Source organism: Mustela nigripes, chromosome X, assembly GCF_022355385.1.
Source record: "Mustela nigripes isolate SB6536 chromosome X, MUSNIG.SB6536, whole genome shotgun sequence".
Taxonomy (NCBI): Eukaryota; Metazoa; Chordata; class Mammalia; order Carnivora; family Mustelidae; genus Mustela; species Mustela nigripes.
This window is the reverse complement of record NC_081575.1, coordinates 40602659-40621994: the sequence shown is the minus strand read 5'-3', so window position 1 is coordinate 40621994 and position 19336 is coordinate 40602659. Positions and strand designations below refer to the sequence as shown.

The 19336-nt window shown below is 33.7% G+C and overlaps 1 protein-coding gene across 1 annotated transcript in view; it reads left to right on the top strand.

Annotated features, from left to right (window-relative positions):
* TBC1D8B (TBC1 domain family member 8B) overlaps positions 1-19336 on the top strand; it is a 56041-nt gene that overhangs the window by 10040 nt on the left and 26665 nt on the right. The window contains exons 2-7 of the mRNA XM_059385376.1: positions 6289-6399; positions 9006-9124; positions 9637-9862; positions 10744-10984; positions 13688-13895; positions 14780-14947. Of these exons, the coding sequence (XP_059241359.1) occupies positions 6289-6399; positions 9006-9124; positions 9637-9862; positions 10744-10984; positions 13688-13895; positions 14780-14947 (1073 nt within the window). The remainder of the gene's footprint in view (positions 1-6288; positions 6400-9005; positions 9125-9636; positions 9863-10743; positions 10985-13687; positions 13896-14779; positions 14948-19336) is intronic.

Genomic DNA, 19336 nt, shown 5'->3' with positions numbered 1-19336 from the left:
GATAAATGACAGAAGATAGATGAAATGTTCATAATTATTGAAGTTAGGTGATGGGCACAAATAAGTGTCAATATATTATTTCCTCTATTTTTTTTACATTTGAAAAATTTAATAATACAGAGCTAAGGGAAAAAAACAGAACACCCAGACCATATCCCAAATAAATTAAATTAGAATGTCTGGGCTTTAGTAGTTTTGAAACTTGAGCTTGAATAGTTTCAAAAATTCCAAATGATTCAAATTTGAAGTTTCAGTTGAGAATCACTGTCATAGAAAATAAAATCAAGATTCAGAAATACCTGGGCAAGTTAGAATGCTCAGTTGACATCAGTGGGATAAAATTCAACATGGGTAAGTGTAAACTGCATTTAGGTGTTTTTTTTTTGTTTGTTTTTGTTTTTTTTGGTTTTTTTTGAAATCAACTGTACAGGACAGAGAATACCTGGGTTGGTACTTGTATTTGTGAAATAGATTGAAGTAGATTAGTCAATAACAGGTTTAATATAATGTGATGTAATGGCTTATCACATGTAATGTGATATAATGGCTTAAAAAGGTAGTATGATCTTAGACTACATTAATAGAAACTTGGAGCCCACAATATAAAAAACCTGCCTTTATTCAGACCATATCTGACATTCAGATTTGAATGCCACATTTTATAAGAGACTTTGACAAATAGGTATGTTAAGAGAATGATAGAAGAAAAATCTCACATACCAGACAATCTCATACAACAAACAAATGAAAAAAACTAGGAATATTTTAAGTTAGGAGAAGAGAAGAATAAGCAAGGAAGACAGAATAATTATAAAATAATCATAATATTTGAAGACCCATCGTGTTCAATAGAGAGTATGTTTTGCATGGTCCCAAATGCTACCCAGGAAATAGCATTTTATTTATTCTAAGAAAAACTTTCTTTTTTCTTATTTAAAAAATGTGTAAAAAGTAGCTTTATTTTTTTATCTTAAAGATAAAAAATGTTCATTGTAAAAGTTTGCAACAATGTGTATAGGTATTAAAAAATAATGATCACCCATCATCCCTCTGCCTAGAGATAACCACTATAACTAGGATCACCTACCTTATTTGTGGGGCCCAGTGCAAAATGAAAATTCAGAAATCTTTGTTCAAAAATTGAGAATTTCAAGACATAGACAGCAGAGAATTAAACTAAGCAGGGGCCTTTCTGAGCATGGAGCCCTTTGGACAGGTCACAAGCCCATGAAGCTAGCCTTGACTATAACATTTGGATATGTAAATCCTTTCATATTTTAGAAAGGACTTTCCAATTTTTTATTGTGTTTAGTTAGCCAGCATATAGTACACCATAAGTTTTTGATGTAGTGTTTAGGGACTTTCCAATTAATAGAAAATCCCACCAAAGCAATAGTCTACCTAGGGAAAAGTAAACTTTCTGGAGTTCTAAAGGAATAAGCCAGGCTTTTTAATCAGAGATACTATAGAATATGCTAGAGGTTGGACTACATGACCTGTTAGGGTATTTTTCAGCTCAGTTGTGCTTTATCTCTATATAGCTAAAAAGAATTGGTTCATGAGCAATAATCATTACCTGCAAATAGCCTATTTTAAAAAAATGGTGGAACCTTGCTTTTTTGTGATCTTCCTATGCCATTCAATAAACAGTATTGTGATGGTATATATCCTTAAGAGGCTTGGTGTTATTTGTATGGCTGGATGCTACCAAAAACTCCATAGACATTACCAGGCTCTAGAGCATTGGTACCTTACTCAATGTAGACATTCAAAGGATGATTTGAACTTCTTTATAATTTTTAATCTCTTGTTCTGTCATAATAATGACAGTGTCTATTCTCTTCTCAATTTACTATAGCTACAGAAACTCCCATGTATAAGCTGATTGATGACCTTGGATGCCCAGGCTGTCAGATAATAAACCTCTATGTACGTAGAAAAGCAACCCAAAGTTTACTGCTTATTTTCTTGTACTTTTACAACCCAGACATTGGCACATATTAATTCCTGATTGACTTGCAAGGACTTGATGATGATTATAGCTTAATGAGCTAGAAGAGTTCCCCAAATGACTGGAAATATATTCTAGCACTAGGTTCCAAATTATTTGTCGAATAGCATTAAACTAACTGGCTGATTTAATGTACTTACAAAAACTGAACAATTTCCTTTCTACATAGTGTAAGGCACTTATAATCTTGTGAACACATTTCTGCTGCTGGTGGTGGGAGAAAATGACCTTTCTTGTCAGTGATTTTGACTACGTTGTCCCCAGTCTCACAACTTTCTAGCATAGAACTAATTGTTATTATTACATTACTCAGGAATGATTATCCATGGCCTCTCCTTTCTTTTCTGCCTCCTCACACATCCACTCTCCCACCATTATTTTCCAGCTGAGGCATACTTTTTTTTTAACCATTTTGCTCTTTCTCCTGTTCTAATACTATTTTTCTAGTGTATGTAAGTAAGGCAATAGAATTTAAGCTAGTTTTACTTAAAATGTGGTAAGGCCAGTGGTGCCTGGGTGGCTCAGTTAAGTGTCTGCTTTTAGCATAGGTCATGATCTCAGATCTCAGAGTCTTGAAATCAAGTCTCACCTGGGGCTCCCTGCTCAGCAGGGAATCTGCTTCTCCCGCTCTCTCTGACTCTCCCCCTGCTTGTGCTCTCTCTCTCTCTTGCAAAAATAAATAAATGAAATCTTAAAATAAAATGTGGTAAAGGCAAAATAAGTGATTTTCCTTATAAATTTGAAAAAATTTTTTGAAATTTTTAGAATTTAAATTCTTGGGAGGCAATTCCAGCAGCTAAAACAATGCTGTTTAATAAGTGCTTTTTTAAAAAATATTTTTATTTATATATTTGACAGACAGAGACCACAAGTAAGCAGAGAGGCAGGCAGAGAGAGGAAGGGAAGCAGGCTTCCTGACCAGCAGAGAGCCCGACGCGGGGTTCGATCCCAGGACCCTGGGATCATGACCTGAGCTGAAGGCAGAGGCTTTAACCCACTGAGCCACCCAGGTGCCCCTAATAAGTGCTTTAAAAAAAAATTAATTAACATAATGTATTATTAGCCCCAGGGGTACAGGTCTGTGAACCGCCAGGTTTACACACTTCACAGCACTCACCATAACACACACTTTCCCCAATGTCCATAACCCCACCACCCTCTCCCTACCCCACTACCCCCAGCAACCCTCAGTTTGTTTTGTGAGATTAAGAGTCTCTTATGGTTTGTCTCTCTTCTGATCCCATCTTGTTTCATTTATTCTTTTCCTACCCCCCAAACCCCCACGTTGCATCTCAACTTCCTCATATCAGGGAGATCATATGATAGTTGTCTTTCTCTGATTGACTTATTTTGCCAAACATAATACCCTCTAGTTCCATCCACATCATCACAAATGGCAATATTTCATTTCTTTTGATGGCTGCATAGTATTCCATTGTATGTATGTGTGTGTATATATATATATATATACCACTTCTTTATCCATTCATCTGTAGATGGACATCAGGTTCTTTCTATAGTTTGGCTATTGTGGACATTGCTGCTATAGACATTCAGGTGCACGTGCCCCTTCAGATCACTGCATTTGTATCTTTAGGGTAAATACCCAGTAGTGCAATTGCTGGGTCATAGGGTAGTTCTATTTTCAACTTTTTGAGGAACCTCCATGCTGTTTTCCAGAGTGGCTGCAGCAGCTTGCATTCCCACCAACAGTGTAGGAGGTTTCCCCTTTCTCTGCATCCTTGCCAGCATCTGTCATTTCCTGACTTGCTAATTTTAGCCATTCTGACTGGTGTGAGGTGGTATCTCATCGTGGTTTTGATTTGTATTTCCCTGATGTCAAGTGATGGGGAGCCCTTTTTCATGTGTCTGTTGGCCATCTGGATGTCTTCTTTGCAAAAATGTCTGTTCTTGTCCTCTGCCCATTTCTTGATTGGATTATTTGTTCTTTGGGTGTTAAGTTTGATAATAAGTGCTTTTATTTAAAGTTATAATTCCTTTATTTTGACAATGTTGTCAAGTTTTTATATGTATATTTATATACACAGACATTCATACACTTGATTTTGAGGAGAGTTACCTTTTTTGGTTCTTCTTTCTATTCTTTTATCTTTCTTCTGAATATTTTCCCTTTCTGGTCTTCAAACTGAGAACAGTCTCCTTTTTTTTTGCATTTCCTGAATAATTTCAATCACATTGATCTGAAGAGGCTATCTGCAATGTTTAGCTTCTACTTTTCTTTCTTTATCCTTCATCTTTTAGCCAAATCCAATTTCTCACAGTCTCTTTTTCATGCTGAAAGTGATAGAATTATTTTTTTCTTTTTTCTCTAAACCCTCCAGGAATTCCATGATTATTAGATGAAATATAATCACCTCCTCTGTCTCTCCTCCTCATTCCCATTCTCTCTTCCCCAGCACCTACTCTTTAATAATGTTGTCTGGATTTTCTTATTTCTGTTTCTTAAATTCTTCCACTCATACCAGAACATTTTTCATATCAGATCACTTTTTTTCTCTGTAATCTGTACATGTTGCCATTGCCAAAATCTTGATACTTTACTCCACTATCAAAACCCTCTGTCAGGGGTGCCTGGTGGCTCAGTGGGTTAAAGCCTCTGCCTTTGGCTCAGGTCATGATCCCAGGATCCTGGGATTGAGGGAGCCTGCTTCCCTCCCTCTCTCTCTGCCTGCCTCTCTGCCTACCTGTGATCTCTGTCTGTCAAATAAATAAGTAAAATCTTTTAAAAAAAATCCATGAAACTCTCTGTCAGATTGCTAATTGATATTAGGCTGCATTTGTGACCCCTGATTTTATTTTTTACTGATTTCTTACATTTACACTCTTAACCTTTCCTTTCATCTGAGCCAGATTTCTCTTTGTATCTCTATTCTACCACCTAATGTTCTAATTTACCACCTCCCTCAATGCTCATTATAACTTTCTACCACACATCTGCCAACCTACCTATATTCTCATTCAAAGCTTGCTTGTAATCTTAATTCCTTTTAAGTGAGTAAAGATAGGAATAGGAAAATAGCCAAAAGCCTATTTTGTAATTGGTTTAAATTTTTTCTCAAATCTCTATGCTAAATTAAAGAGAAATGCCTTATAAAACAACACCAACACTCAATCAATCAAGGGAAGGTAGTTTTATATATTTCAGTCATCCCATTGAAATTTTGCTCCTGTTGTGCCTAGCAACATGTTGAAAGGTAGATGGAGTACACACCCAGAAGTAGGAGACATGATTATTGTCCTCTGAGAACTAATAATCTAGATAAGGAGTCTAGATTCATATACGTGAAACATTTAGAAATAGTTTTAATAACTAGCCTAATAATCAAAATGCTAGGTTGTATGGTATAGATTTTAAGTGTTCAAAGTAATCAGGAAAAAGAGAAGGTATTATTGCTTGGGATTGCCACAAAAGATTTTATGTGGGAAGTAGGTCTTGAGGAAAATGTAGAATTTGGGTTATGGACTGAACTAGAAGACTTACATTAGCATGCATAGGTAAAAAGAAAATTGCTTAGCAAAGACTCTTAACAAAGAAATTAAATTAGTTGATTATTAAAGCACCAAACTTTTTTCTAGGGAAGAGTAGGAGATATAATCCGATGATGCATTGGAACTAATTGATCAAAAGCCTTGAATTCTGAATTGAGGAATTGAGAATTGTTAAAAAGAAAATCCCCTTCTTATACATTTTAGTTAGTCAAGGTTTTACCTTGTTTGAATACCCAAGATTTTCTTATATAATTATAGTATTTGTTAACAATGAGTGCTTTACTATATGGTAAACATTTTTCTAATTTTCATATGTAATAATAGCTCATTTCCTCTTTACAACAACCCTTTGTGGTAAGGTCTATTTTAACCCCCTGTATTACAAATGAAGATGAAGAAAAAGTAAGTACAGCTGGTTCGATTTGGCACAGGTGACAGAGCCAGTATTCAAACCCAGGAAATCTCTGGTACAAGAATCTACATTCTTTTCTGCTATATATACAACCTTATAAAGGATATATATAAGTGCTGTAAATATACAGTGATATTCATACAATTGAACCTGACTTTTTTTTTTTAATTGAAAGATAATTTTCTCAAGGATTACTCGTATTGGTCTGAAGATATTTTTTCTTTAAGAAAATCTTTATAAGGAAAACTCTGGGCTAGAAATTTTTAAAAAGATTAATCCATGAGTTTTTAGATGAAGTGATACTGGCTTTATGTTTTGTAAAATCTTTATTTTAGCGGTCTCTTTATTACAACAGGACTCCTAGTTGGGACTCTTGATTCAGTTTTAGATTCTACTGCTAAAGTTGCTCCATTTCGCATCCTACACCAGACACCAGATTCTCAAGTTTACCTGTCAATTGCATGTGGTGAGTACAATTTTTAAAATGTATAATCCAAACAAATAAGCATACTAAGAAATTGAATATTTACATGTATTTATACTCCCCAGTTTTGATTTAGAAAGGAGTTAAATATGTAACTCTACATTAAGAGAATAGCCAGATATCTAATTGTTCAGGAAAGAAGGATTACAGATTATTACAATTTTTTTTTTAAAAATCCATTAGTGTGAGGGACCTGAAGCATGTATTCCAGCAAATTTTGGTCAGCACTACTGCTATAGGATTCCTTTCTTCAACTTACATCTGCTTCACCCAACCGCTGAGAAGATGAGAAATCCTCACATTTCATCTGTAATAACTCAGATTAGGAGAATCAAGCCCAAAACTAAAGATTGTCCCCTAAGAAAGTATAAGTCTGAAAAATTGAAACATTTTTAGTTACACATCTACTTTCTCACACAAGGCATTATATCCTTGAAATAAAAGAGATGTTTTACTGGTAATGCTACATTCTCATTTATGCTGATGTACTTCAGATCTACATTTATATACATAGTAGAAAGAAAATGAATTAGGATGTTCTTCCTAATAAAACAACTCAAAATTTTTTTAAAAACCCACAATGACAGTTTATTTCTCTTATGATGCCATTATAATGTTGGTTTAAATTAAAATCCTGGATTTCTGGCCTTTTTCATGTTGAAAGACTGCATTTTTCTCTTTCTTTCATCTCCCCCTCTCTTCTCAAGTAGATAGATACGCTTTAAAAAAAAAAAGCATGTAAATTCCTGGATAGTTCATATGTGTGAACATACAGCATACCATGAATTTTTAAAGATGGGGCTTATCTTTTGCATCTCCCTATATATTTATTTAAGCATTGCCAGTGAGTGTTTTCTTTTGGCTTTCTTAAATTGAATGTCATTTAAACTAAATGAAGACCATGGGGCACCTGGGTGGCTCAGTGGGTTAAAGCCTCTGCCTTCTACTCAGGTCATGATTCCAGGGTCCGGGGATCGAGTCCCACATCGGGCTCTCTGCTCAGCGGGGAACCTGTTTCCCTTCCTCTCTCTCTGCTTGCCTCTCTGCCTACTTGTGATCTCCATCTGTCAAATAAAAAATAAACAAACAAAAACCTTTAAACTAAATGAAGATGACATTATGCCTGCTGACATTATGAGACATTTGTAACCTCATCTAAATCTGGTTGGTAGAAATTATTCAGGGAAAAATATCCATTCTACTTTAAAGAAGAAGGACTATTACATAACTTATTCCCCCAATATAACATGATGCAGAAATACAATAATTACCAACTTGAAGAAATATAATAATTACCAACTTCCTTATACCTAAAGAACCAAAATAAAGGCTTAAAATTTTCCCATGACTTTTATTTGTGATTCATTAAAGATAGTTATTAGACTTGGTATTGTGACATTAGTAACATGAATACAGTTTCTAACTGGAGTATAAAAAATAGGCAGTTCTGCAGTTTCAGTTAATGTATCACTTCCATGTATCATAAAACATACCAAGGAGCCAAGATGTTCCTTTTGAATGAGATTTTTATAATCCACAGTGCTGGGGAGATTTTAAAGGTATCTTATTAAAGGATATCTTTTTTTTTCTCTCTCTTTTTTTTAAGATTTTATTAATTTATTTGACAGAGAAAGAGATCGCAAGTAGGCAGAGAGGCAGGCAGAGAGGCAGGCAGAGAGAGAGAGAGATGGGGAAGCAGGCTCCCTGCTGAGCAGAGAGCCGGATGTGGGGCTCGATTCCAGGATCCTGAGATCATGACCTGAGCCGAAGGCAGAGGTTTAACCCACTGAGCCACTTAGGTGCCCCTTATTAAAGGATATCTTAAAGGTAAAAAGATCTTAAAGATCTTTTATAATCTACAATGCTGGGGAGATCTTAAATGCCTTAAGATCTTAAACATGTTATGTTGTTTAAGCCAAAGCAACCCAGAGCTAACTGTAATATTTGACCCTTGACAAGCTACCTACCTAACACTGATCTGGCAGTCACGTGGATTTACTTGCTATAGGGTTTCTAACCTCTTTGATGAAACTTCTTTAGGTTAACTAGGGCTTTTAATGAAAAGGGTGACTGAACAAAAGCTTCACCTTCTAAGATAAGTAGAGTTGCCACAGTTGAAATCCATATTTTTTACACAGTGTACATAGTATTGTGATGTGGATGCTGTTTGCAGTCACACAGATTATAGGGACAATACTGACTGTACTTTTTGAAGGCTATGGATTAAATTATTTATTTATGTTCTGGCAAACTGTATATTCTCTTAAAAAGTATTGGTTGCTGTAGGCACCAGTTACTGGCATCTTGTTTTCAGAATTTTATATCTTTTCTCATGAGTTTTGTTTACTTTTTTCCCCTTTCATTAAATATTTAAGTCTTTTGTTTATAATAAAAAGTAGTATTTATCCCTACATATACAGATGAAGAGGAGAATAAATGTAATTAATATATTTATTCTTTTATGATCATCATTTCTGAAAACAAGCAAATATAATTTTATTTCTTTTTAAACTGAACTTGTAAATATCAAGAGCAGTTTTGTTGTGGAGTTTCCCTTGAATCTTTTATTCTCTTTCATTATTAATCAGGAGCCAACAGAGAGGAAATAACCAAACATTGGGATTGGTTGGAACAAAATATCATGAAGACCTTATCTGTGTTTGATTCAAATGAAGATATTACTAATTTTGTACAAGGAAAGATAAGAGTAAGTGATGGATATATTTTGTAGGTGGAATACAAAAATCTTTGAACCTCTTATTTTAGGATCAAAGGCCATGTGGGAAAGGTCATTGTTTTACTGACACCTTTCAGGATTGGCAGAAATACACATAGGAATGTCAGAATCAGTGCTAAAGGAAATTACAAAGTCAGTAATTAGTTTTTGGTGCCCTTGTGAGTGCTCTTAGGGATATTTTCATTTCAGTATTTCTTGAATTTGGAGTTTGGATGAATCCTTCACTCAAAAAATATTTCGCAGGTTCGATCCTGAGTTTTGGCACCAAAAAAAAAAAAGAAATTAGCACCCATATTTGTAGTAGCTCCTTGTGAGGCATTAGAAAAAAACCAATTACCTAATTAAAGAAAATTTTCTCACCTCTGTTCTAAGAGAAGCGTTTACATACACAGTTGTATTTAGTGAACTTTTTAAATACATAAAATGTGTTTTTATTAGTAAGTAATAATTAATTTTTTAAAAAAATATTTTACCTCCTTTAGGGATTGATTGCTGAAGAGGGAAAACATTCTTTTGCAAAAGAAGATGATCCTGAGAAATTTCGAGAAGCCCTTTTGAAATTTGAAAAATGTTTTGGTTTACCAGAGCAGGAGAAGTTAGTGACCTATTACTCATGCAGTTATTGGAAAGGACGGGTTCCTTGTCAGGGTTGGCTCTATCTTAGCACCAACTTTCTGAGCTTCTATTCTTTTCTGTTGGGATCAGAAAGTAAGTGGTTTCTGTTGCTTATCATGACTTTGAATTTGCTGACTGACCTGTCAACTCTGTAGTATTGTTAGATTGTATATAAAGCAATAGGATTGATATTAAGAGTAATTAAACTGTACATTAAAAAGTTCACTTCATCTAGAGAAAGAATCCTTAACATAGGAGCTACTGAAAGTATATATAGAATGCCTTGCATATTGTGAGAAGTGAATGAATATTAAATAATGATGGTGACCTGGCATATAGTTCCTTTCTTTGTCTTGTTCTAAACTCTCGACTCTCTGCAATTCATGTTTTAATCCTTGTTTTAGAAATACAGTATAAGATAGTAACCATAGTATCTAATGGCCCACCGTTGTAAAGAAGAATCAGACAGTAATGTTAAGAGCATACATATAGCTTTTACAACAGTGATTATGCAAATATGTAAAGTAACAGATTCAAATATAAAATCAGAATAATTGGGGCGCCCGGGTGGCTCAGTGGGTTAAACCGCTGCCTTCAGCTCAGGTCATGATCTCAGGGTCCTGAGATCAAGTCCCGCATCGGGCTCTCTACTCAGCAGGGAGCCTGCTTCCCTCTCTCTCTCTTTCTGCCTGCCTCTCCGTCTACTTGTGATTTCTTTCTGTCAAATAAATAAATAAATAAAATCTTTTAAAAAAATCAGAATAATTTTTTAAAAAATTGTATCTGTTCCTAGAATCATCAACTATTGTTATGTTCATGTTTATGCTTCAGAATTTTAACTAACCTTGAAGTCTAAAGTATTTTAGTTGTTCATAGCATTTTTCAAGTGGTTAACTATTTTAAAAGACCTCATTGATAAACATTAATCAATATTGAAAAACTTAATCATATCTGCTTATAATTCTTTTTTGCAGTAAAACTCATTATCTCCTGGGATGCAGTCTCAAAACTTGAAAAGACTTCAAATGTTATACTAACAGAGAGTATTCATGTGTGTTCCCAAGGGGAGAATCACTACTTTTCAATGTTTTTGCATATTAATGAAACATACCTTCTTATGGAACAGCTGGCAAACTATGCTATAAAGAGACTTTTTGATAAGGAAACTTTTGCTAATGACCCAATCCTTGATGATCCTCTACAAATCACCAAGAGGTATTCAAAGCTTGATTAACACTTTTTAAGTATTGTTTTACCAAAGAATCATAACATTGATTATCATTAAAAGTTAACTGTTCTATGTTATATGATAATCTTTCTTTGGACTTAATCATTGATGTGTGGGGTATTTATTTAGTTTAAACATATGCATTTCACAAATAGTATTCCCTCCATAAAGTTTAATCTTATGAAGTGGTAGAAGTTAGGATTGAAAATTATTTATCAAAATCCCAATAGGATTTGCCCTGGAGTGCTTTTAGAAATATAGAGATTTTTATATGCATGGTTAGTATACATTTCTCTATGAGTAGTCTGAACAGTTTCAGATCTGATATTTTAAAATGTATTGTTTACTTTTAAACATAATTCATAGACAGCATCATTTTTTTTAAAGATTTTATTTATGTATGGGGAGAAGGGGCAGGGAGAGGGACAAGCAGGCTCCATACTGAGTGCAGAGCCTGACTTGGGGCTTACTCTCCCAACCCTGAGATCATGACCTGAGCTGAAATCGAGAGTTGGCCACTTAACCAACTGAACCACCCAGGTGCCCCTAGACCGCATAATTTTTTATGAAGAGGCAAGTTAGTGGAGTCAGTGGAGCATGGGCTTTATAATAAGAGTATAACAACACTTGGACAAGTCATTATCTCTCAGGACCTAAGTATCCTCATGAATCATTTCTACCTCACAGAGCACTTATGAGGAATGAACAATGTAATATGTGAGAACACTTTGTAAAATATAAAACACTAGATAAATGTTAATCATTATTAATGCCTGCATGAGAAGTATCTCTGATAGCTTTTTGCCACTATATTTGGTTTGCTGAAACTGACCAGAGCCCTTTCATACTGCTCAACACTCAGAACAGTTGACTGAAATAAGCATGCCAAAGGAGAGGGAGAGAAGAGAGGATCTAGAAATAGCTAGTGAATACAGATTCTTCTGGCAAGGAGCATGAGGCTATAGACTGTATGAGAAACTAAGAGGAACCCAAGTTGCAGTCCTATGGATAGACCAGAACAAGTGACCTAGAGGGTTGTGTGATTACTACATAATCCTAACTGGATATAGTTGTTCTATTTGCCTATTTCTAACCATTTTCTAAAATATGTATATATAAGGACTTCTTTGTGAGTGTGTCTGCTTTTCTGGAAAATAGATCAGCAAGGTGAATTTTTTAAAGGTCCCAGTGTGCATCATTTATAAATAGAACTCTGTGAGGATTAGGAATTCAGTTTATGTTATATTATAGTTGAGCCTTCGTTTTTGTAGTTTGTTCCTTGATTGGCCACCAGAAACATAAACTTTTTAGCCATTTTATTTCCCTTAGAATATCCTTTAAAAAGCCATCTATCAATGAGTCATTCATTACCAAATCTGTATTTAAATGACATAGGAAATCCTCTTTTGTCTATGTGTATTTTTAAGAGAGCCTATTGAAAATCATATATATCTAAATCCTTCTTACTAGTAAGTTAAAAAGAACAATAACTTATTTAGACTTAGCCTACAAATGACTTTTTTCTAAAATTGAGTATCTTTATTACCTTTATTACCTTTTATTACCTTTATTTACAAATATGTATTTCTTCTATAACTTAAATAGTATAGAAACACATTAGCAATGGTTACGTTTGGTAGTATATCCTTCCAGGCTTTTTAATGCATTAATTAAAAAGTATTTGCAAAAAACATTATTGGAACTAAACATCACATATTATTGCACAGTCTCCTTTTCTCCCCACCTTAAAATAATATATCATGGACATCTTTTCATTTATATAAGCAGTCCTCTGCTTTTAAAATAATACTAACCCACCAAATTATAACTTAAGTGAGGTAAAATTAATGTGGTTTTTTGCTAATCAGAATTCTTTTGAAAGACATGATGAAATAACACATATTCAAATAATATATGCTGGAAGGATGAATTTGGTTTTAACTATGTTTGCTTTGAGTTAGAACTTGCATAATTTACTTACTACCCCAGATGGCATTGCTGCTTAACACAAGTGTTTACTGCCTCTAGAAAAATTATACTATTTTAAGTAATTGGTTTTTATTCATATATTTATATATCAGTTAACAAGTCATCTTTATTTCTTGACACCTATCCGGTGCCCAATACTGTGCAAGCAATGCTTTTAATTTTGTTGCTAGTGTGGATTTCTTTAAACTTTCATTTAAATGTTTGTTTCACTTAATTTTAATACTATTTTTATATATTTTTCTTCTTGTCTAAATTTTGATCCTGTAAATTTTCGTTTTTAATTTTTCTCTTCCTTTTTTTATTTTTCATTTTTATTTTGTTTAAACTGGGTGACTCTTGATTATCTGATAACCACATATAAAAGTTGTTTGCTAATACTGGTTTTAACTATATTCACATATTATGAATGTACAATAATATAGCAAAAATCTTCCAGCAAATCACTCCTTAACAGATGGTTTAAAGTCCTACATCATCTCTAACTTTTGTGCATTGTATTTAGTAATAAAACAAAATTTGAAAAGGGAACAAAGAAAATGTATTTGTTATGAATCCATGTGTTTCTTCCATTACATAATTTGTTGAAAAACATAGCATGTAGTATGTAATCTTTCTGCTTTAAAGTACATTTCAATTAATCAATATGGGCATATGTGCTCTTTAGAAGTCATTATTTGAACCCTCTTTTTTCTTTTCTGCAGAGGTTTGGAAATTCGAGCCCACAGTGAGCAGTTCAGTGCTTTTTTTAGGATCCCCAAAGAAGAGACTTTGAAAGAAGTACATGAGTGTTTCTTATGGGTACCATTCAGCCATTTTAATACTCATGGAAAAATGTGTATCTCAGAAAACTATATCTGCTTTGCTAGCCAGGATGGCAATCAACATAGTGTAATCATTCCATTACGAGAGGTAATACAAATTTGGTTACATAGCAATTTTAGTTTGAACATGCTACCTTTCAAAGAATAAAATATCACTTAACTGTAAATTATTGAAAACTCTATATGCACCACCATTTTAGTAATTTTTAAAGAATTTTTTTTCTGAGACAGAGAACACAAACAAGCAGGTTGGTAGGGAGGAAGGAGGGGCAGAGAGAGAGAGAATCTCAAGCAGGCTCCACACTCAGTGTGAGCCCAATGCAGGGCTTGATCTCGCAACCCTGAGATGATGACCTGAGCCAAAATCAAGAGTCAAATGCTTAACCAACTAAGCCATCCAGGTGCCCCAATATTCATTTTTTAAGTTCAGTATTATTCTTTAGGATAAGAATACTAGGATAAGAGCATTATAGCTTTCATTAAAAGTGAGAATAGAAAAAAATTAAAAATTTACAAATCAGATAAGGGTTCAGGATGACTCGAAATGGAACATGATCGGCCAGACATTTGTGACATAAATACTTAGATTATTGACATATAGTCAAAAAGACTATATGTATATGCGTATATATATATATATAGAGAGAGAGAGAGAGAGAGAGAGTCAAAAAGAATATAATTGATAGCTTTTATGTAGGTTAGAAATGGATTGTCAACATTATAGCGCTGAATTTTTACATTTATCTTGTCATTTTTTAAGGCTACATGTTAATTAAGCGTTTTTCTTGAGAATTTAATAACTTTCACTGAGTTTACTTGTGTCATTGGTGCAGCTAGTACCCAAAGTCTATTTCTTAATAAGTCATACTATGGATCAAAGCCTTAGCCACAAAAGATTAAGCTAAAACATATTTTGCCTGAAAGCGTTAGCAACAAGGGAGAATGTGATTCATTTATGTTTTCACCCCCCAGGTCTTAGCTATAGATAAGCCAAATGATTCCAGCAAATCTGTCATCATTAGCATCAAAGGAAAAACAGCTTTTCGCTTCAGTGAAGTTAAAGATTTTGAGCAGCTGGTGACAAAACTCAGACTCAAGTGTGGGGCAGCTTCAAGTCAGTATCACGATATTAGCACAGAGGTAATTATATAGCAATCAAATCATTTTTTTTCCAAAAAAAATTCTTTCATGTGCTCCATTCTTTCCAAAGGAACTCAGAGTACTTTTTCTATTCATGCTTAGGTTTATTTTTTTAAAGACTAAAACCAAAGAAATTACATTCTCTAAGTCACTTTTTAAAGCAGAAGTGAGAATTAGGAACTTTATCCTTCTTTAGGAACTATATTTTAAAAATTATTATCATCTGATCTTTCTTAACTATATATCTGCAGTATTTCAGTTATATACATCTTATACTTTCATGTAATATGGCTTTTAATAACTCCAGACTATTTGGGAATTCAGTAAGGCCTTAAAAAGACTCTCCTCTGACTGCTGTAGAGAGACAGCAATTTTAAACCAGTCTAAATATCTTTTATTTAATATCGAGTAGCTTAGCCTTACTTACATAATATAGCTCACAGCAAAATAGTGGCAAAGCTATTTACTAGTAAAATATTGAAGAAGGCAAATCTTGGCAAAGGGTGGTTAAGAGACTGATTTTGATGTTTAGTGAGTCCTCTATGGAAATGTAGATACTTTCAATTCAAATTAATTTTCATTTTCAGTGCCTAGGAAACTCATGTTTTAATAGATTGATAAAACTTATCACATTATAACTATTGTGTTTTAATTAGGAATTCAAAGGAAAAAATCAACATTGGCTTTACTGGCTGTGTTATTTTATTTAGATAGGATTACAGTGGCTTTTACCTCTCCAGAGTAGAAACTAAAAATATTAAGCTAAGTCAGTTACAGTGCAGTATTGATAAGACTAGCTTTTTCTTTGATAATAGAAAAACAATAAAAACATGTAATTAAAAAATATATGTCTCAGTTCCAGAACCAGAATCAAGTTAACCATCACGAATTTTCATGCCCCAACTTTATAATCTTTCATACTCCTCAGGTGTGTGCCCAAGATATTCCTTAGTTTGATATTGAGGACACGGTAAAAAACCTGTAGTCCTGGTAGTTTCTCTCACAGTGCTTCCATATTCTTGGTTATATCACTTTTTTCCTGTCCTGTTCCACTCCAGATTCATTCCCTGTGTTAGATTTAATGCTCTGCTTTTCTTTCTTTCTCCTTCAATCTATCTGTGTCTCTTATACCCAAAGAACTGGCATTTCCCCTCAAAACTCTCAGGTGTCTCTAGTAGTTAGGTATGATCAATGGTAAAGAAAGGATTTTGTTTCAAAATGAGTTTATCATCTTTTCAGATGTATGTCAGAGTTCTAAGGTTTTCTGGTTTCTCTTACCCATTTTTAGAGGTTTTAGTAAGAGTATTTACAAAATACCAGTCGGTATACTGGTTTGCTAGGAAATGTTTTTTTAAGTGTATTCTTTAATCCTCGTTTCCTATTTGCCCCATCTACCATATACCTCCTCTCTGGTAACCATCAATTTGTTCTCTGTTGCCAAGAGTCTGTTTTTTGGTTTGTCTCTCTCTTTCCTTTTTTCCTTTGCTTATTTGTTTTTTCCCTAAATTTCACATTATGAGTGAGATCATGTGGTATTTGTCTTTCTCTGGCTGACTTACTTTGCTCCTCATTATGCTTTCTAGCTCTATCCATGTTGTTGCAAATGGCAAGGTTTCATTCATTTTTATGGCTAAATAATATTTCATTATATATATTTTGCATACTTCATTATATAATATTTTATATATTATGTATAATGTATATTTAATATTTCATTATATGAAATATTTCATATTATTCACATATACATATATTCATACACAATACATATATTCATATGTAGTATATATAACATACTTATATAATGATTCATATAATAATATTTCATATAGTGAAATATTACATATATAATATTTATATACCTTCTTTATCCATGTACCTATTCATGGACACTTGGGCTGCTTCTATAGTTTGGCTATTATAAATAATGCTGCAATATATATAGAGGTGCCTGTATCCATTTGAATTAGCGGTTTTGTATTTTTTGTGTAAATAGCCAGTAGTGTGATTACTGGACAGTAGGATAGTTGTATTTTTAACTTTTTGAGGAACTTCTATACTGTTTTCCAGAGTGGCTGCTCTAGTTTGTATTCCCACCAACAATGCAAGAGGGTGTCTTTTTCCTGAACATCCTTGCCAACACTGTATCTTGTGTTGTTGATTTTAACCATTCTAACACGTGTGAGGTATCTGATATCTCATTATAGTTTTGATTTGCGTTTCCCTGATGATGACTGAAGTTGAGCATCTTATCATGTGTCTGTTGGCCATCTGGATGTCTTTGGAGAAATGTCTGTTCATGTCTTCTGCCTATTTTTAAGTTGCATTGTTTGTTTTGTGGGTATTGAGTTGTTTTAGTTCTATATATATTTTGGATACTAACCCTTTGTCAGATATGTCATTTGCAAAGATCTTCTGCCATTCAGTAGGTTGCCGTTTAGTTTTGTTTATTGTTTCCTTCACTGTGCAGAAAATTTTTATTTTGATGCAGTCCCAATAGTTTATTTTTGCTTTTGTTTCCCTCTCCTCAGGAGACATATCTACAAAAATGTTGCTACAGCTGATGTGAGAGATATTACTGCTATACTCTCTTCAATTATTTTTTATGGATTCAGGTCTCACATTTAGATCTTTAATCCATTTTAAGTTTATTTTTGTGTATGGTGTAAGAAAGTGGTCCAGTTTCATTCTTTTGCATGGGGCCGCCCCGTTTTCCCACCATTTTTTGAAGAGACTTTTTCTCATTGGATATTCATTCCTCTATTGTTGAAGATTAATTGACTCTATAATTGTGGGTTTATGTCTGCGTTTTCCATTAAATTCCATTGATCTGTGTGTCTATACCAGTACCATGCTGTCTTAATTACTACCACTTAGTAATATCACTTGGAATCTAGAATTATGATACTTTCGGTTTTGTTTTTCCAAAATTGCTTTGGCTTTTTGAAGTCTTTTGTGGTTCCATACACATTTTAGGATTGTTTGTTCTAATTCTGTAAAAAATGCTATTGGAATTTTTATAAGGATTGCATTAAATGTGTAGATTGCTTTGGGTAAAAAAGACATTTTAACAATATTTTTTCTTCCAACCCATAAGCCTGGAATATCTTTCCATTTTTTGGTGTTGTCTTGAATTTCTTTGATCAGCGTTTTATAGTTTTCAGAGTACAGGTCTTTCACCTATTTGGTTAAGTTTATTCCTACTTTATTGTTTTTGTTGCAGTTGTAAATGAAATTGTTTTGTTAATTTCACTTTCTGCTGCTTCATTGTTAGTGTATAGGAATGAAGCAGATTTCTGTACATTGATTTTGTGTTCGGCAACTTAACTGAATTCATTGATCAGTTGTAGTAGTTTTTCGGTAGAGTCTTCAGGGTTTTCTGTAGACAAAATCATTTTAGTCAGAAGGGACAATTTTACTTCTTCCTTTACTATTTGGACATATTTTATTTCTTTATCTTGTCTGATGGCTCTAGCTAGAACCTGTAGTACTATGTTGAATGGGAGTGGTGAGACTAGGCAACTATATCTTGTTCCTGATCTCATAGGAAAAGATTTCAACCTTTTACCTTGGAGTATGTTAGCTGTGGGCTTGCCATATATGTCCTTTATTATATTGAGTTATATTTCTTTTATACCCACTTTGTTGAGAGTTTTTAATCATGAGAGGATATTGAATTTTGTCAAATGTTTTTTCTGCATCTATGGGTATGATCAGATGATTTTTATCCTTTATCCTATTCATGTGGTATATCACATTTATTGATTTGTGTATGTTGAACTATTTTTGCTTCCCAGGAATAAGTTCTCCTTGATTATGGTATATGATCCTTGTAATGTGCTGTTGAATTTGATCTGCTAGTATGTTGAGAATTTTTGCCTCTGTACTCATTGAGATTTTGGCTTATAATTTCTTGTAGTGTTCTTATTTGGCTTTAATATCAAGGGCATGCAGGCCTTGTAAAATTAGTCTGGGAGTGTTCCCATCCCCTTCACTTTTTTGGAAGAATTTGAGAAGGATTGGCATTCATTCTTCTTTAAATGTTTGATAGAATTCACCCATGAAGCCATCTGGTCCAGGGTTTTTCTCTGGTGGGAGGTTTTGGATTACAGATTCAGTGCCCTTACATGTTATTAGTAAGTTCAAATTTTCTTTTTCTTTATGTTTTGTTAATAGTCTATTTTTTATTGCTGAAAAATATTTCATTATCTGGATATACCACCGTGTTTATCCATTCACCTCTTGACACCTTATTTGCCTTCAATTTTTGGCAACTGTGAATAAAGCTGCTATAAACATTCACATGCAGATTTTCATGTAGACATACGTTTTCAACTACTTGGTTATATACCTAGGAGCACAATTCCTGATTCATATGGTAGGGCTATG